General features: G+C 34.8%; 2 protein-coding genes across 2 annotated transcripts in view; one reads left to right on the top strand and one right to left on the bottom strand.

Moving 5' to 3' along the window:
• The window catches only part of LOTGIDRAFT_160110 (hypothetical protein), a gene marked incomplete at both ends in the record, with an annotated part of 2,365 nt that extends 475 nt beyond the window's left edge, over positions 1 to 1,890 (top strand). Inside the window, 2 exons of the mRNA XM_009054990.1 lie at positions 270 to 335; positions 1,546 to 1,890. Coding sequence (XP_009053238.1) covers positions 270 to 335; positions 1,546 to 1,890 — 411 coding nt within the window. The remainder of the gene's footprint in view (positions 1 to 269; positions 336 to 1,545) is intronic.
• A 3,092-nt stretch (positions 1,891 to 4,982) lies between these two features.
• Positions 4,983 to 14,919, bottom strand: LOTGIDRAFT_160109 (hypothetical protein; the record flags this gene model as incomplete). Its single annotated transcript, XM_009054989.1, has 9 exons — positions 4,983 to 5,092; positions 7,442 to 7,531; positions 7,763 to 7,852; positions 9,301 to 9,390; positions 9,622 to 9,711; positions 9,903 to 9,992; positions 14,192 to 14,275; positions 14,721 to 14,723; positions 14,865 to 14,919. 9 exons carry the CDS (start codon positions 14,917 to 14,919, stop codon positions 4,983 to 4,985), a joined length of 702 nt encoding a protein of 233 aa, XP_009053237.1.
• Between the last annotated feature and the right edge of the window lie 5,073 nt (positions 14,920 to 19,992).

Genomic DNA, 19,992 nt, shown 5'->3' with positions numbered 1-19,992 from the left:
TTCCCCCCCCCCCCCCCCCCCCCCCCCCCCCCCCCCCCATAGAAAATATTATTGACAACAATTTATTTAAATCTGACACTTCCAGTTTTAGAATAGAAAACACTATAAGATCTTTTAGGCGTGAATTGAGTTTATTATGCGGAATTTTAGTGTAAAAGGTTGGAAAATCAAATATACTTATTGATATATTCTGTAAGATCCACATTTGATTGATTCCATTGTGGGAGTAAACAGTATTGTGGTATTTTTAAGTTCTGTACTTATTCAAGTATGAACTTATTCCAGGAACAGAGCAGGAAAACGACAGGTTTCGTTTCCGGTCGGTTCATGTTTTGGTAAGTACGCTAGAGTTCATATTGAAGTAAGTGATACGGAATTTTGTGTTGTTTGGGTATCCAATAAAGTAAAGGGAGATCTGCAGTAACATCCCCACAAATAGTTCTCTATGTTGCAAGTACAGACTTGAAATTGGATAATATTTCATCCTTAGTGCGTTTATATGTAGGATTTTCTGTTGATTTTCCACAGCAAAGTTCGTTGATCAGAGTGTAAAATGTGTTTTGTATGTAAGTCATTTAGTTTTTCAACCATGTTGACAACATTGAAAATCGACTTTGGACTTTAATTGTTGACCGGATTGCATAAATTTTGCGTTTTATGAAACCTCTGATACATTTAATCCATTCAGAGAGGGTGTCAGCAGTTACGTCTTTCTTCAACAACCAAAATCTATGTTGTTAGACGCTGCAAAATGTATTTTGTATGTTAGGCATTCAGTTAATCAATTATGTTGACTTAGGACATTATCTATTGCAATTTTGAGGAGGCAATAAATATTGATCAGGGGTGCATGTGACATATTGGAAAGTTTTCAAAGAGATATCTGGAAAAAGTTTAAGAAGGTTGAATTTCGTGCTTTAACATGGAAGCAGATAGCAAATGAATTACTGGAGCGTGTTTATTCTCAAGGGAAATAACTCATAATTAAAATTGAGAAGAATCAGAGCTCTAATCATACTGTCTGTGTCTTTTGTATATCGAACACACTTTATAAAATGAATTCAACTAAAAGGGAAGGTTTTCGGCTGTAAAATTAGAATAACTTATGTCATGTATGACGCAGTGGGGGAATACCCTGAAAATAGTCGTGATCGGTTGATTGTTGCGTTCTGCAAAAAGCCAGTTCGGAGTTTTGCATTGCGCAAGCGCGTAAATTTTCAAGAGTGGTTACGGAACTCCCAACTTGCTTATTATTGACGTTTCTGTTTGCAAGTTCCTAAGTGACTCAAAAAGAAAATTAATAACTACTTCACAATTATGTCTCTGGACACCTCCGGCGCGAATTTCGATGCCAAGGTCGAGGTCACCAGTAAGCTTATTCATCAACTTTCCGAAAACTAACTCGCAAGTAATGTTAAAGCCGAATTGAAACAAAATCGCCGTGGAAAACGAGCTTTTACATGTTTTGCCAGAAATATGTTTTCACCACTAAAAAACACTTTCGAGCACAAAGATTCTGTTAGATTTTAAATGGTCTCTAGTCAGTCTCAAAGTATAGCTGTACAATTAACAAAGCCTATTGATATCTCTGAAGTTAGTATGGCTCAGGCATTTAAATGCCTATATTTTCTTACAAAGAACAATTTTGCACATACCACAAACTTCCCAAAGTTGTTGAATCTAGAGAAGCATCTGAGAGTTGATATCACATCTAAGATAAACGCAGGAGAAATGATGATGTCAGTACAGGTGACACAATACATAGAGGACAATAATTTGCCTTATTCTACGCTTCGTGGAATTGGCACTGACGGAGCTGCTGTGATGACAGGGAAGCGAAATGGAGCAGTAAAACAGATAATAGAGAGACAAAAAGACAAGTGGACATAATTGATCCTAATAAACCCGTAAACGAAGCAGTTGAGCACACTGTGCTGCGCATAAACAAAGCTTGGAAGCCAAGCAAGTTGGAAATTAATTTCCTGTCATCCCTTCATACTTTTTATTAGAGAAGTGCAGTATGTGAAAAAGAGGTCAGCTATTCGAGATTTACTTTTCAAAAGAAAGGAGGAAGAGGAAAGTGGCAATCTCAACAAGATGACCATGTCTCGGAGAATGTGCAGTCAAACTAAAGAACACCAGCATTATAGTATGTTTGGAACGTGAAGCAGGAGAACGTGCTGACCAGCTGGACTGGTCAAGTTTATGACGAAAATAATTTTTTGCCATTCTTTTTCTTCTTTGTGAAGTAATACCCAGTGTAAACCGGCGAAGTCTGGCTTTCCAGGAATCAAACTTTGATTTCAAAGCAGTGAATGCTGCGTTGACTGCTACCAGCACAATCAACACGCCTTTATAGAAAACCATTGAATCAAGATTTAATGACGCAGATGTCATGGCAGCCTTCTCATACATTTTCGACAATGGCAGCTGTTTAGTCAAATTCAGTACCCCCTGACAAAACTGTTAGTGAAGTGAAAGATGTAATTTGTTATATGCAGTCAGACAGAGACTTTCTTGCAAAATTTCCCCCACTAGAGGAACTGTCATTTGAAAAGGCAGTGAGGATTTGGACTAACAATAATGAAAGGAGGTACAAAGTACGCCTTTCTTAAAGTTTGCTAAGTCGGTTGATTGAAATATTTAATTGCCTTATAATTATGTATTGTATTTTGAATTCCATGTTAAAATAAATATTTAAGACAAGACATTTTCACTTGTTTATTGACATGTGGAATTTCATACAATATTAGTGTATGTTTTTATCTGATGTGATATATCCCACAAAAAGTCTCCATAAGGGCGTTGCCCCATGACCCAACCAAAGACCCTCGGATCCCCGCCGGGAAGTGCGAGTCTACAGTTGCTATGCGACCTCCCATCGCCAAATTTAAAATGACCGGCATGACTCAGAATGGGCTGGTGACAACTCTGATTGGTGAGTATCAGTTTCCTTAAAATATACCTCACTATCAAATTTAATCGTTTTTGCTATGGAATCTATAGACAATGGTATCTAGAAAATCTATGCTCTTGTGACTAACGTAAATCCAGACCGTATACTACAATTACTTATTGAAGTATATTTTCCACCATAGGCCTGTACATTTGAGTGAATGACTCATTTGCTGATGCTATTTGTATCATTAGAGGAATATCAACAACATTATTTTTTATCTGTTTATTTCAATCAATTTCAATAGTATTTAATTCTTTTCTATTTCATCTGACATCCGGGGCTTCATCACCTCTAAAAAATAAAAGATAGCTTGCCAGGCAAAGTAACATACGCCCACTGGCAACTATCAGCAATGATACCATTCTCTAGTTACTAAAACAAATTTTCTCTTATAAAAGATCTTCAAAAATTAATTTTTTGATTCAAAGACTTTGAATTCATTAATGTTTCATCAATTTATTGTCAGTTATTCATCTGATTTTTTCCACAAAATCTTTTCAAATCAATAGCAATAACCCAAAACATTGAACCACACTCCTTACACACTTCAAAAATTTATAATATAGACATAGACAAATTAGAACTTGACTGAGATATTATCTATTTATACATCCATGTCAAGTTTCATCATGATCGGATAAAAACTGTTAACAAGCCAAATTTGTCGCGTTTTTATTAAGTCAAATTAGAACTTAACCAAGATCTCATCAATATACAAAGTTTCATGCTTAAGATCGGATAAAAACTGTAGCCCCTATTATGTAAATATATAGATATACATAACAAACTTTAGAAATATTTTAAGAAACATTATACGACATTTTTGATAATAAAAAATTTACATACTGCCCCTTAAGCTTCTTATAATCTGCTCTAAATAATTTATGAATAATATTTGACATATTTATTTAAACTGTGAATTCGAACATTATAACTCTGTTCGATTTTTTTTTTAATTTTTTAAAACTGAAACAAGAGTAACGTCAATATTAAAACCATCTTTCCAATATGCATCATTCGGGGAGTTTAAGGCCGAGATCTAAACTTAAGACATAGTAAGAAAGCTTATGACGAGCACAAGGTCAAGGTCAACAATTTAAAAATAATATCAAACATGTTGAAAATGCCCAAGTTCATGATATACTCCTCTGAAGTTCGAAAAATATGCAAATTAATCATTTTTAGGGTCGTCTAAACTAAAAGACTCGAGGTCTCACATAACAATCTAGTTACAGGAGATGCTCAAGTAGAAAGGTCAAGGTCAACAATTTAAAAATGACCTATCTGAAAAAAACCTTGACGGGTAATTATGCAAAGTAAAAGTCGAAATTTTAAAAAAAGGGTGTTTAGAGAACCTAGGAATTATTCAACTTTTTAAAACAAATTCGATTAGAAATGTCGTCTGCAATAATTTTTTACGATTTTCTGAATTTTTCAAGATGCCGGGTAAACGGTAAGGAATTCGCATACACAGCAAAGGTTCAGAATGAAGACATTGATGGTAGAAATTTTGTGAAATTACAAATTTGCACGTTTTAAGAGAAATAGTCTGAAAACTATGATTTTTGTGATTTTCGGGAGTTTTTTTATTATCAAATCTCAATTGATAATTTGGTCTTCGTGCAAATCGAATTAAAATTAAAGAAGTTAAAATTTTGATCAAACTCAGTACAAAATGTTATTGACAAAATTTTTGAATTTCGAATTTCTGTTTGCAAGATCTTTCAAGATAATACAAAATTGTATTAACAAATAAAAAAGCGTTTAATGGGTGATTTTCGAATGGGTTATTTTAAACAGTAAATATTTGGTTATTCCACCCTGACCTTCTTAACTCTTTATATCTTGTCAAACAAAAGTGATAAATATTTTAACATCACCTCGTGGAAATGGAATAAACTTTAAATAAGTTTTAACTAAGATTTAGTACAAAAATTTTCGAATTTCTGAAACTGCAGTCCTTTCGAAATTCTTTCAACAATACACACATCGTCTTAAAATTCAAATTCCTACTTACAAAAATTTAAATCTCACAACAGAGATCATTTCCTTCACAAAATAGATCGATTTCTCTTTCACTTACAGAACAATGCGATTTGCATATTCTTTCACCAAATAATTGACAGCGACGAACTGAAATATAGAGAATTATATGGGGATATTTCAGACCTGGACCAAGGTATAGCCTACTCATTTTTATTTCCAATAGTCGCCATAATCATGGTATAAGCGTAAGTAAGTAAGCGTCAGATACCGTACGTGTGTGACCAATAATCACTGTTGCAGCATTTTTGGGGGTTGATTTTAGTGTTGAATATGTTAATAGTCTTCAGAAGTACAAGAAATCTACCAAGATGGATAATTCCTTTAAAAATACTACAAACTAAGAATTTTTCTCACCATTTATATATATGTATTTTCTATATATCACAGAGTATCTTAATATGACGAGTCGTCATTTAAACATTCAATTGCGGATAATTCAAGACACATATGGATTTGAAGGCTCAAATTTGGACGGTGATCTGTGAACAAAATTACTGATTGACTTAGCTTTATTTTTAATTTCGCCCACTTGAACGTTCGTCAAATTACCCTTTTGATCTAACTCGATGGCGTCTGCTTTAACCAATCAAATTTCTGTCCTCTCCATCGCTGGCATTTTGTGACGCGGTATTTATCAAAATGTCAAAAGGTTAATTTGACGAACGTTTAAGAGGGTTGTCGCTAGACCTTAACTGAAATGGCTATATTAAAGGGAAAAGTACGCCATTTGTCGAGCTTTTGGATGAATCAATTAAAAAATAATTCTCCCTCTGGACTCAATATTCAGCTTGATTCCCAAATAATACCATTTGTTTCCAAATTTAATATTATTTCTTGCCAAGCTTCCCGTATAATTAAACGACTCTACTCAGAGTTACAGAATAAGCTAACAATTGTCTTTTACAAAACAATATGCAGTAGCCTACGCCAAAAATATAAACCATTGATAATGAATAATTTGAAACTGTTCTTATTAATTGTCTCCCTTTTATTTCATTTTATCCAGAAACACGCTTTTCTTGTTATATAACAAGATATATATAAAACACTTTGATAGTTGATAAAACATTTCTGATCTTTATCTTTATAATAAAAGCAGTAAGAAGACACCTTTTAAGAGTGACTAAAGTTTTTTAAATTCTACGAACTTTCATCGTCGTCGAGACGACTTCATCAGGTGACATGTTTGAATTAACCATGGTTCAAATACTGTAAGTCACTCTTAAAAGATGTCTTCTTACTACTTTTATTATACAACAACATAGAGTGATACGGCATTACTTTCGGTGCTATCTTTATACTTTATAGTGATATGTTTGGATAGATATAAGAAGAATATACATACTGGAATCATTTATTTTTTTAGGTCTACCTTTTAAAATTACTTTTTATAACTTATTTTACACCACAATAGTTGTAAACAAAACTTTAACCCTGTGCCAGTGCTTCTAATTGAAAAGTAACTTGTTACTTTCAATCACCCTAATCCTTAGTCTCAGAAACGGAAATAAGCTAATCAGTAATAGTGTTCATAGCTCACCTTCGCAATTTGAGCCTTTAAATCCATGTGTATCCAGAATTATCCGCGTGTGAAAGTTAAATAGAGGACTAATCTTTTCTTGAGACTACTCCACATATAGAAAAAACATATATAGAAAAGCGTTTTCTTCGCGTTTGCCAACGACCAAGTAGCCGTAAGTTAGCTGAGGGTCAGCCAGTTCCATCCTAGGCCTGTATATTTGGGAGAATCAGACCCTCCCTATCCCGAAACCCAATTTGACAACCCTCGGAAGTTTCAGTAAAAGTACAGTACACAAAAATTGTCTCGGTGACGGTTAGGTTGATGTTCAGGGATGTATTTTTTTGTAAGCTGTTAAGCTATAACAATTGATTTGTTCTGTTTGAATAAAATGAATGAATCGAATGTATTTACGTATTTCCGCTCGAGAAAAATATCTGGAAATTAATTAAACGAATAATGTAACTATGACGGAAATGATGCCACCATTGGATTGGAAATCGTAGTACACTGTATAAATACAGAGGCTTTATTCTCGAAAACTTAAACTAGGTCGATAATAGTGTTCAAGTCAATTAGTTGGTCAGTCACTAAAGTTCAGGCAGATTTCTGTATTTCTTATAATCTGCATTTGATTGTAGTTCGTCCTTCAAGTTTCGTCCTACTTAGTTTAGTTTCCAATGTATAATTCGGAAATTTGACATATATTTTATTGTATTGAACTGTGTTTGTGAACATTTTGTTAACTAAATATTTTACCGGTACGACTGGTCTTAGCTTTAACTATGCTGATGAGTCGATGATGTGTTTGTTAGTCACTTGGTCTATGACGACCCCTACACATACATCACCTCACAAAACTCTGAAAATGTTAGTTGTTATTCCAGAAGACAGAATAATTTATCAACTGTACTAACCTTCACAAGTAGGACCAGTAAAGCTCTGTGTACAATTACATGATCCATCAGACAGTAGTGTTCCATTATTTTGACAAGGATTCACTCTTTCTAAAACAACAAGGTTGAAACTTTTATTGAAGATAATGTAATTATGATATGTGTTTAAAACAAACTTATCTCAGATCCAGGACTCCCAGTCTCAATCCAACCACATCAGAGTGTTTCAAGCATAGATTTGAACAATTCGAGAACGATATTGTTACCATACATTACCTCACAAATTATTGAAAATTTTAGTTGCTATTCCAGACGATAGAATAATTTATCAACTGTACTAACCTTCACAAGTAGGACCAGTAAAATTCTGTGTACAAAAACATCTTCCAGCAATTAATTCGAATCCACCATTTTTACAAGGATTCACTCTTTCTAAAACAACAAGATTGGAGTTTTTATTGAAGATAATGTAATTGTGATATGTGTTTAAAACAAGCTTGTCTCAGATCCAGGACTCCCTGACTCAATCCAACCAAATCAGAGTGTTTCAAGCATAGATTTGAACAATTCGAGAATGATATTGCTCTGCCCCCATTTGGCTCCGCCACTGTTGACATTTTGCATATTGGTGAATTAAGTTAGGATTCTATTTTTTGCTACGGATGCCTTTGTATTATCATATTTATGGGTTCTGTCTTACGATTGTTATTTTTATATTTTGTAGCAAAACCATTCGACTTAAATTCAAGTTAGAACATTCAACTTGAAAATATTCAAGTTGGAACATTCTACTAAGTAGTTTGTATTTAGTCATTGAATGTGTTTTCCTTAGGGAACTGTTATTATGTGAATACTTGCTGATTACGTATATGACATGGATCATGGTGATATGGTTACTGAAACTTCCTGATCTGATGGAGTGGCCCATTCGTTAATACGTCAATAATCTTTGAATGACCCTTTGAAGGTACTGGTTTCGTAATTACGCCTATACTTTCTGAATGACCCTTTGTAGGTACTGGTTTCGTTATTTCGCCTATACTTTCTGAATGACCCTTTGAATGTACTGGTTTCGTTATTGCGCCTATAGTTTCTGAATGACCCTTTGGAGGTACTGGTTTCGTTATTGCGCCTATACTTTCTGAATGACCCTTTGGAGGTACTGGTTTCGTTATTGCGCATATGCTTTCTGAATGACCCTTTTGAAGGTACTGGTTTCGTTATTGCGCCTATACTTTCTGAATGACCCTTTGGAGGTACTGGTTTCGTTATTGCGCCTATACTTTCTGAATGACCCTTTGGAGATACTGGTTTTGTTATTGCGCCTATACTTTCTGAATGACCCTTTGGAAGTACTGGTTTTGTTATTGCGCCTATACTTTCTGAATGACCCTTTGGAGGTACTGGTTTTTGCGCCTATACTTTCTGAATGACCCTTTGGAGATACCGGTTTCGTTATTGCGCCTATACTTTCTGAATGACCCTTTGGAGGTACTGGTTTCGTTATTTGGCCTATACTTTTGGAACGACCCTTTAGAGGTAATTTGGCGTCGATATTTTCAAAGTTAGCTTTATCGATTTGTGTTTAGCAACAACACATAATAGGCCTACATTAGTACAGATATGTTTATGGACAACATATATTGCAGAGATATGTATTGAGACATATATTTTATTGTATTGAACTGTGTTTGTGAACATTTTGTTAACTAAATATTTTACCGATACGACTGGTCTTAGCTTTAACTATGCTGATGAATCGATGATGTGTTTGTGAGTCACTTGGTCAATGACGACCCCAACACATACATCACCTCACAAAACTTTAAAACTTTTAGTTGTTATTCCAGACGATAGAATAATTTATCAACTGTACTAACCTTCACAAGTAGGACCAGTAAAATTCTGTGTACAAATACATGTTCCATCAGACTGTTCTGTTCCACCATTTTTACAAGGATTCACTTTTTCTAAAACAACAAGGTTGAAGTTTTTATTGAAGATAATGTAATTATGATATGTGTTTAAAACAAGCTTGTCTCAGATTCAGGACTCCCAGTCTTAATCCAACCAAATCAGAGTGTTTCAAGCATAGATTTGAACAATTCGAGAATGATATTGTTACCATACATTACCTCACAAAATATTGAAAATTTTAGTTTTTATTCCAGACGATAGAATAATTTATCAACTGTTCTAACCTTCACAAGTAGGACCAGTAAAATTCTGTGAACAAAAACATTTTCCACTAGACAATTGGACTCCACCATTTTTACAAGGATTCACTCTTTCTAAAACAACAAGGTTGAAGTTTTTATTGAAGACACTGTAATTGTAATAATGTGTTTAAAACAAGCTTGTCTCAGATCTGGAGCTCCTAGCCTCAATCCAAACAAATCAGAGTGTTTCAAGCATAGCTTTGAACAATTCGAATATGAAATTGTTACTTGAGAAAATAGAATAATCTATCATCTGTACTAACCTTTACAAGTAGGACCAGTAAAATCAGCTGTACAAATACATCCAACATTAGGCAGATCGATTCCACCATTTTTACAAGGATTCACTTTTTCTAAAACAATAACGTTGAAGTCTTTATTTGAAGAAACGGTAATTGTGGTACGTGTTGTCTCAGATCAAGAGCTCCCAGCCCCAATCCAACCAAATCAGAGTGTTTCAAGTATAGATTTGAACAATTCGATAATGACAATATTAACACTATATTTTACATCACAAAATAGGGGACATTTTCGGTTTTTATTCGAGAATATATAATAGAATTTTAAACTAAACTGACTGTAATAGTCTGTAAACTTCCTATTAGGAGGTATGAACTATCGGAGTCAAAACCATAGATGTATATAATAATTATTTTACTGTTTTTTTTTTTTTTTTGGTGGGAAACAACTTCGGTTGGTATGAAGAATACAAAGGGAAACAACTCTAAACAATGTACATTGACTTACTACAACATCTCCCCTCTAAAGTTAAAAGGCCATAAATCACAAATAATATTAACTATACTGCTACAACTCAAAATTTAAAGAACACGATTTGAGTTTGCTTTAATTCCTGAGCATGATAAATGAATACACAGAAAGAATTTGAAACTTGTGAAAACTACTTCAACTTAAACACATACAATGAATAATTTTTAAAGTCGACAAAACACAATTATGTCGGACACATGTCAGTCATTTTCAATCAGTCTCTTAATCACTCTGCCGGATCAGGTTGTTGTGATATCAAAGTTGTTAGCTTGCTGTTGCAACGAAGGTGTAGGAGGTGTGTCGGCGGATCACTGATAGTCTGATTAGGTAGTATCAGATCTCTGCGGTTTCTTCTGATGGTTCTTCTGTCTGTTTTCACCAAGTATGAACGTGGTGCTACTCAGTTGATTACCTCTACCTTGGTTTTCCAATTATTCATTTCAGCTTTGAATAAACATACTGATGAATGCGTTCTACTCTAAAACATATCCCAAGAGCCCCCTTCTCATTTGAGCATATCGAGTCTCTGCCGATGTCATAGCTCGGGATCCATATATGCTGCTGGACACCAAGTGTCATCGTGCTGCTGGAGTAGGAATGCACCCAGACCACTTTGTGATGCGTCTGTAGAAACCTTGATTGGATTGGAGTCCTAGAATCTGAAAACTGGTTGTCGAGATATCATGGTTCGGAGTTCATTCCACGCCTTGTCTTGAGGTTGAGACCATGACCATTGAACTTTTTTTTCCAATAACTGGCTCAGTGGAGATTATGTCGTAGATAGATCTTGGATATATCTTCCAAGGTAAGTTCACCATGCTCATGAACTGCTTAACCTCTCTCTTTTCAGTAGACTTCTTCAGAATCATGATAGCTTTAAACATCAGTTGTAATATGATCACCAAGGAAAGTTAGCTTTGATACTCCGATTTCACACTTGTCCCTATTCAATTTCAGCCCATTTCTACACTTCTCAAAAACCATTCCCAGTCGCTGATCATGTTGTGACTTGTAATTACCCTATATGATCATGTCATCCATGCTTGTGTCAGTCTCTTGTATGTGTTCAAAGAACTGGTGGATGGTCCGATGGTATACTTCTGGTGCACTATCGATATCTTCCATTTTCTAGCCCCGGCAAAGTGTGACATTACCTCCTCTTAGGTAGGAAGTTGGTAGTGTTCTCGCTGAATCGCCGTGTTTAGGTTTCTCGTGTCCGAGCAAATTCTGAGCTTACCCTGTTTTTTGTGCACGATTACCATCGAACTGATCCATTCAGTGGGGTGGTCACCTCCGTGATGAAACAAAGAGATTTCATCCTGTCGAGCTCTTCTTTCATGTAGTGCCAAGGGAAGTTTTCAACATGCTTCAATAACTGGTTTGACTTTGTTGTCAACTGTAATGCTATGTTCACCTGGTAGACAGCTTAGTCCGATTAACACGTCTACATATTCTGAGAGAACTGTATGAGAGTTCACTGCCCTGATCTATGTTGATCTTGTAGACACGGCGTATAAGATGTATCCTTCACAGTCTTTGACTCCCAGTATCGATCTGTGGTTGTCTGGTGTAACTACGAATAATGTCGTGTATGACTTGTCCTTGTACGTCCTTTACAGGTACATGGGTTCTGCCATATGATTTTAGGCTCACCTTTAAAGGTTCAAGTGGTGGCTGATACTGCAGTTTACTCTACAGTGAATATCTGCATCGCCGTCTAACTTTAGAGGTGCTTGTGTTCCATTTTTGACAAGATTTGTAGAATCTTGGTCTGAGTGGTCCAAGGGACACAACTCTATATAGAAGGTTAAGAAGGTTAAGGACTGATAGAAATGTCAAGACTATACGACCGCACGATTTACATGATGTCTATTCTATACTACAATAAACTGTTGTCTTTCTTATCACTTCATCTCTGGTGTTAAACCCTGAGAACCTACGACACAACATATAGCGACGAGAACACAGAGAAAGAATAAAAAGAGAAAAATAATGGTATTTCACTGGAATTTAGATGAACAGAAAATCGAATATTGAATATATTGATAGTGAAAGTGGTGCTGATAAAAAACATTCTTTTGATATCAGAGCCTAAAGAATTTAATGTTAATTCTACAGATAAATTCTTTGAATGGCATTAAATTTTAACAGGTAAGAGGTACATAATTCTTAAAATAACATACAGGCTGATTAAGTAAAATAATTGAAATAAAGTAAATGAATTAAAAAAGATTAATTGAAGATTAAATAAACAACTATTGCTAGTATTGGAGTCTTTTAATAGAATAAACCATTTATCTCTTGTGTGTTCTTAATAATAAGCATTAATGTATATATAGTTTGCCCATCACTTCTTCTCATTATGTGTCTGAGGACGACGGGGGAAACACGTCGAAACGTTGCATAAAACTTTAACCGGTGATTGTTGTTCCATAAAGCTGTGTCTATATAAAATTCTACAGATGTTTACCAAGAATTCACAATATGGATGGAATCATTGGAATATATAAGAAGGACGATGCAGTAAGAAGAGCTATATTTCTTCATAGTTTAGGACAGGCTTGTCAAAGAAGTTTTTCAACATTGACTCGTCCAAAGCAAACTTATCAAGAAGTAATAGAAATTCTCACAGATCATTTTAAACCTGCTTGTAATGCTGTAGCAGAAAGTAAACTTTAGAAGAAGAGTTCAACAACCACATGAAACTATTGATGAATACCTGATAGATCTTAGAGAATTAGTAAAAACCTGTGAATTTGGTCCTTTAGAGGAAAAAATGATTAGAGATCAGATAGTTGAAAAGTGTCATTCCAATACACTTCGAGAAAAACTATTACAGCAAGAGAAATTAACTCTGATGAAAACTTTGTCTATTGCTAGAACATTAGAAAGAGCCAAAACTCAAACACGGTCGATGGCTGGATCTGAAAATGGTGCAACAAATTATATTAGAAATAGACCTATAATGGAGAATAGAAACAGAAATCCTATAGAAGGCTCAAGAGAAAGAAAGAATAGAATATTTGATAAAAATAGAGTCAAATCACGAGACAGAAATAAAAAGAAAAAGAGGAGAAATCAGACAAGAAATCATGTTACAGGTGTGGATGTACTGATCATTTTGCAGATTCTTTTGGTGCAAAGACTTTCAAATGATTGTGTATACTACATTAATTCTGACATGAAAACGGAAATGGTTGTGAATAGGGGAGAAATGAGAACCGAAGTTGATACAGGAGTTCAACAAAACATAATTAGTTCAAGAACTTACCATAAACATTTTAGAAATATAGAATTGAAAGAATTAAGAAACAAGTTCTAACATGCCTATGGTCAGAAAGAGCCGTTAAATTAATTTTCAAGCTGAAATAAGATGGAAGAATAACTTTGTTACAGGGAAGATATTTGTTATAAAAGGAGAAGCTGAATCATTATTAAGTTGCAGGCATTTTTGATCAGATGTAGGGCATTTTTCTCTTTTATAATTATGTGCATCATTACCACATCTACCAGGCTATTCAGTTTTCTTAAAGTTCTGTTCTGATTTGTGGTTTGGCTTAGATTTGACATAATGAACTGATTCTTCTTTTCTTAGTTCTTAGATTGTACACTTGCCATTTCTGCTGCTCGAATTGAATCAATAGCTTTTGTCAGTGTTAATTTATCATCTTTTACATACAATTCTGTCTCGAATTAAACTAGATTTTGAAATAAAGAATACAATTACAGGGAAACAACTCTAAACAATGTACATTATTAATTAATTAATTACTACACTGACCTTCACAAGTAGTACCAGTAAATTGAACTGTACAAACACATGTTCCATCAGACTGTTCTGTTCCACCATTTTTACAAGGATTCGCTTAAAATAAAACAAGAGACATATTACAACTAAAAGCATACATCATACATATACTGGACTGTGGACAATCAATTTAATTAAAATTAGATTTGAATTTCGTATCTATTTTTTAGTTGCTGATATTTCTACTCCACATAGTAATCTATATCGCTCTATATTGATGTATTGAGCACTATTTTAACAGTGAAAATATTTTATTATTGTACTTTATAATCTAAATAGTTTTATACATCTATTGTGATACAGATACCGTCTGGACACATCTATTGAGATAGAGATACATACCTTCTAGACATTATACATCTATTGAGATAGAGATACATACCTTCTAGACATTATACATTTATTGAAATAGAGATACACACCTTCTAAACATTATATATCTATTGAAATAGAGATACATACCTTCTAAACATTATACATCTATTGAGATAGAGATACATACCTTCTAAAAAAATATGAGAGAGATACATACCTTTTGGACATAATGTTTTTTCTAAATCACTCAGACATTGTGAAAGTGGGGGTTTATAAACGTATCTTGATCGAATGAAGCTGTATCGGCGTTGAAATATTAAACTGCTGGAACTTTTGAGCATAGCGATCAACGCAAACATCGACACATAAACTTTGAAAGAACCCATTTTGATAGATTTTCAACTGAACTGACACAAGATTGTCATGTAACAGTATTTATAGTTATTTAGAGCTGCACCTGCATAACAGGTATTAAAATTATTCCTTCCCAATTTAACATTAAATTTTAGATCATAAATTTTAACTGAAAAGAGAATATACGTTTTTGCGGTGAAAATAAATTGTATTTTTATTCACTTGCCCACTCAGTATGCAGGAAGTTTCAGTTACGATCATTCTGACTTATAAACGGGCAAAGTCAAAATACTCCCAAAAGAAGCGCAAAATCCGATACAAAGTCTCAAATTTGGATTTCGTTTACAATAAGAAGCACAAATAAAAGAATTTGCTCAGACAACGCAAGTGTTTCGGTTAGATGTGGTCAGTGCACCAATGAATCCGTTTGAGGTCGCGGCTGCTAAATCTTTTAAGCTATCCAAGACTGGCGTGTGTACTTTTGTCGGTCTTCATTGTAGTCTTATAAGAATATACCAAGGTCATTACCTGGCGAAGTTTGAAGCTATGCATAGCAGACAGCATCAGAATCGAGTATCCGCAATCTCATAATCTCATTGTCATCTCGATCTATACTTTGGGTAAGGCTATCTCACAATTCATAGTTGAAATTTAGATACAGATTCTGCATTGTCTGACATGCTTTGATTGCTTGTGATGAACAAGATTACAATGAAGATCGACGAAAAATGATCGTCGAAGAAGTGAACAATCCTTTGGCTACTTTATTCAAGAAATCACATAGCGCAGTACTAGCAACTCCATAAATTAGTGCAACTAATTAGTTATTTTGTCTTTGAAGGAGCGCTTCAGACCACGTGTTAGTCAGTAAAACTGAGAAGTTACACCCCCACCCCCTCTCAGACAAAATGGCCACTCTACGCCCCTGATGATATTCATTAGGATAGTGATGTGATATAGTGATAGTGAAATGTATATCTATTGGGTCATTTCATAAAATCAGTGATGCGATCAGTTGTCTGAAACTGAAAAAAGTCTGTGGTCCGGATAGAATAAGTCATCATCTTCTTAAACAATGTTCAGAGTCGATTTATATTTCACTCCAGATTATATTCAACAAATATATATGGGAGTGCGTTTTCCCGGAAATCTGGAAAATAGCAACTGTCATTCCGATCTTCAAGAATGGGGATCTATCTCTTCCGTCGAATTACAGGTCCATTTCTCTCCTGAGTTCCATCAGCAAGCTTCTTGAAAGGATACTCTTCAAACACTTGTACAGCTATTTCTATTCTAACAATCTCATTTACCAATCTGGTTTCAGACTCCAACATTCACTGTAGAACTATATCATGATATTGTTTCGTCCTATGAAAACCATTTACTATCATGTTATGTCTTTTTTGACATCTCCAAAGCCTTCGATCGGGTCTTCCACAGAGGATTACTTCACAAACTTAGATCATATGGCCTGGACGAAAACACACTGAAATGGCTATCCAGCTATACAACATATAGAACTGTGTTGGTAAACGACTTAACATCCGGCGTCCTACAAGGGTCTGTCCTCGGCCCATTTCTTTTCATCGTTTATATTAACGACATCCAAGAATCTCTATCAAATCTTACGTTATTTGCAGATGACACTGCTCTTGGCTCCCATGGTACAACAGATGAAGAGATTGAGAAATCTGATGCGAATACATGAATGGTCCAAGAAATTGCTCGTGGTCTTTAATCTTTCTAAAACGAAACTTATGATGTTTTCACAAACTAAACATGATTTACCAAACTTATGGACGGGCGATACTAAATTAGACATTTCAAATGGACTCCCTATATCGATGCTATTGCTTTATCAGCGTCAAGGCATATAGGCTTTTTGCGAGGTCTGAAATACAAACTTAGTAAAATTGACAAAATCTACAAGACCTACATTCTTCCCACTTTGGAATATACATGTAAAGTCTGGTATGGCTGTCTGAAAATTAATTGTGAAAAGTTACAAAAATTACAGATGGAAACAGCACGTATTGTGACAGGACTACCCAAATTCACGAGCCTAAACTAAATTCAATCTATATTGAAACCGGTTGGGAACCACTGAATGAAAGACGCAAGAGACGAAGACTCACTTTGTTCTATGAAATATATCACGAAAAGTTCCCACACTATCTCTCATATTTGTTAGACACAATCAGATCCCAACTAAATCACTACAGCTTAAAAAATAGATAAGTCATTAAACCACCAAACACGAGAACATCTACCTTTGAAAACCCATTCTTCCCTGCAACTATCAAAGATTGGAATAATCTTAAACCTGATACTAGAAAAACAAGTACTATACAGAAATTCAAATCGCCCTTCACCATCCCTCGTCAAACACAACAATCAATTTTACACAACGGAGACCGGATATGTGTCATCCTTCTAACACATCTGGTACAAAATCAAAACTTACTGTCCTTGTTGCCACTTGAGAGAAGATGTCGTACATTATTTTTTATATTGTACAAACTATATAGAATCACGTTAAAATATATCTCACCCTTCTTAGCAGATCATAAAAATCACCATATATCTCTCTGAGGCGACAAAATCTCACATCTCCAAATCAAAATACGAAACTCATCAACAATGTTTTTAAATTCATAAAAGCAAGCGAAATGTTCTCAACATAACGGTAATAAATACTGTTGATATTGTTCTTAGCAAGGGTCATTCGAAATATCGTCACTCTAAGAACTTACTTTTGTATTTTCGCCAATTTTTGAGCAGAAGATCGTTCATTGAGAAAATTTCGACTAACTTAAACACAATTTTTTCCAATCTCATCACCAACCCATAACTCGTTGATACTTCACAAAAAAATGAATTAGGAATGAAAATGATTGACGGCTTTGTACGTCTCTTTTGAAAAACAGTTCCAATATCATTTGTATTTCCTTTTCTGCATACAACTCACTAATATGAGAAAGGGACGAATAGGGAAGGGGGCACGAAATGGGGCGAAATGAAAAAGGATCGAAATCAGAAAGGGGCCAAACGGGAAAAGGGGCGAATCGGAAAATGACATAATAGGAAGGGGCGGAATGGAGAAGGAAAGGAAGGGAAGGGAAACGAGCATCAAACACCATGTATTTGTTTCTTACTTCATGACGTAGTCCAGTGCCTTTTTTGACCTTTTGACAACACTATTCCCATCTCACTCTATTGGGATTATGCAGTGATGTCATGAGAATGCTTGAACTTTGGTGGAAATTTTGTAAAGACAAAAACTTATCAATGGCCTTGAGAAAAAATAGGGAACAAGTATTAATTTTGATTAACAAATATCCATTTTGTGAAACAACTCTCAAAAATGACCACAGTCAGATTAAATTAGACCCAACTTTCGTTTCGTTTTTTTTTTTTTATTATTTCTTAGTTTTAGTATAGCCACTTAGGATCTAACGACCTCATTCTTGAACATTCGTCAAATTAACCTTTTGACCTAACCACATTAACGCCTTCTCTATTGTTGGAGTTTTGTGACGCGATCAAAAGGTGTATTTTCAGGACCAATAGACTAGTTTATCAAGTCCACTGAAAATGAAATTGGAAATGAAATGAATGTAGTTTTACGTCCTACTTTTCTGCACCATGTGGGCTAATGAAGACGGGCAACGCCATGCAGGGGGCAATGAGGGAAATTTTGCCAGGACAGCGGCATTAGCCTGCTCTTTTTCGATTTCCAACTGTCGAGGGATCTTTAACGTGCACAGCCTGTAGCACTTGGGGCCTCGGTTTATTGTCCCATCCGAACGACTAGACGCTTTTTCCATGTCAGCCCCTCGTACCAGCATCACTGACAGGGGGAAACCGGATTGAAAAATCCGAAGGTATTATCTCGACCTATGCCGGGATTGAACCCTGGACCTTCAGGTTAGCGAGCAAGCGTCTAACTCACTGAGCCACCGCGGCTCCCAAAATGAAATTGGATGTTTCGATGTTAAATTTGATTGGTTAAAGCAAACGTCAAAAAGGTTGATTTAACGAATGTTCCGATACTTTATGGGAAGGCTGGATTATGGGTGGGTCGGCGATGTGGTGGGACATACGTTGCTGGATTGCTAGTTAAATCACTCATATCTTATTGTATGTTATTTTCCCATACTGTGAAGCGGCTGTACAAAAAACTTAAAACTAATATATAAACGACAAGAAAGTTGGGTCTAATTTTAAATTAGACTGAAACGAACAACAAATAAGGAGTAGTAATTAAGCATTAAGGACTATAAGGATTAAGGATCATGACGTCTTAATATTGAACTGTTTTGAATCAATCGAAAAAAAAACTAAGTATATAGATCTAAAATTTAATATTATTCATTTTGCGTTGGTTTTATGTTTACCGCTTATGATTAAAACATGTGCATGATTTTTTGTTTTTCTATTTTGTAGATGTGAAGAGGTTCCGGAAGTCAGATGTTATACTAACTATAAAATACTAGTTCTAATATTAATATTCATCATAAAATGATGATTCATCAAAAATTTTCCTTTCACTTTAATATAAATTTCTACATAAAATACGTATTTCATAAATAAGATTACAGTAACACGTTGCTTTTCTGATAGAAAAATTAAATTTCGATCCATTGAATGAAAGAGATTGACACTTCTTGCTATTGGTCTTCAAACTGATTAATGGTATTTACTATTCAACAACGTGTCGATCGGGCTACTCTTGGCCGAATACAACCTATTTCCTTCATAATACTAGACTTATTTTACATGGTGATTCTACAGTTCTACAGTGGATAAATGTATTGAGGCAAATTTCCGGCTGTATTTTAAAGGGATACTACGTCTTAGGATGAACATTTTAATTTTGCTCAAATTTGGCCAATAACAGTATATATCCATCAGTGGACTTACCTGGTGTCCTAACTATACATCAAAATCCCTCTATAATCCGATATATTCACAAAATCAAGTAATTAATTATAAAACGCTTAACACATCCATTAAGCGATTTTCAAATCGTGGGTCTAGAAAATCCGGTGTAAGGGAAGGGGAAGTAACGCTCAAGTGGGGTTTCCCGCTTTCTTGACCTCTAC

Source organism: Lottia gigantea, assembly GCF_000327385.1.
Source record: "Lottia gigantea unplaced genomic scaffold LOTGIsca_23, whole genome shotgun sequence".
In the NCBI taxonomy this organism is placed as follows: domain Eukaryota; kingdom Metazoa; phylum Mollusca; class Gastropoda; family Lottiidae; genus Lottia; species Lottia gigantea.
The sequence above is the reverse complement of the archived record's forward strand: the minus strand, read 5'-3'. Positions and strand labels throughout refer to the sequence as shown.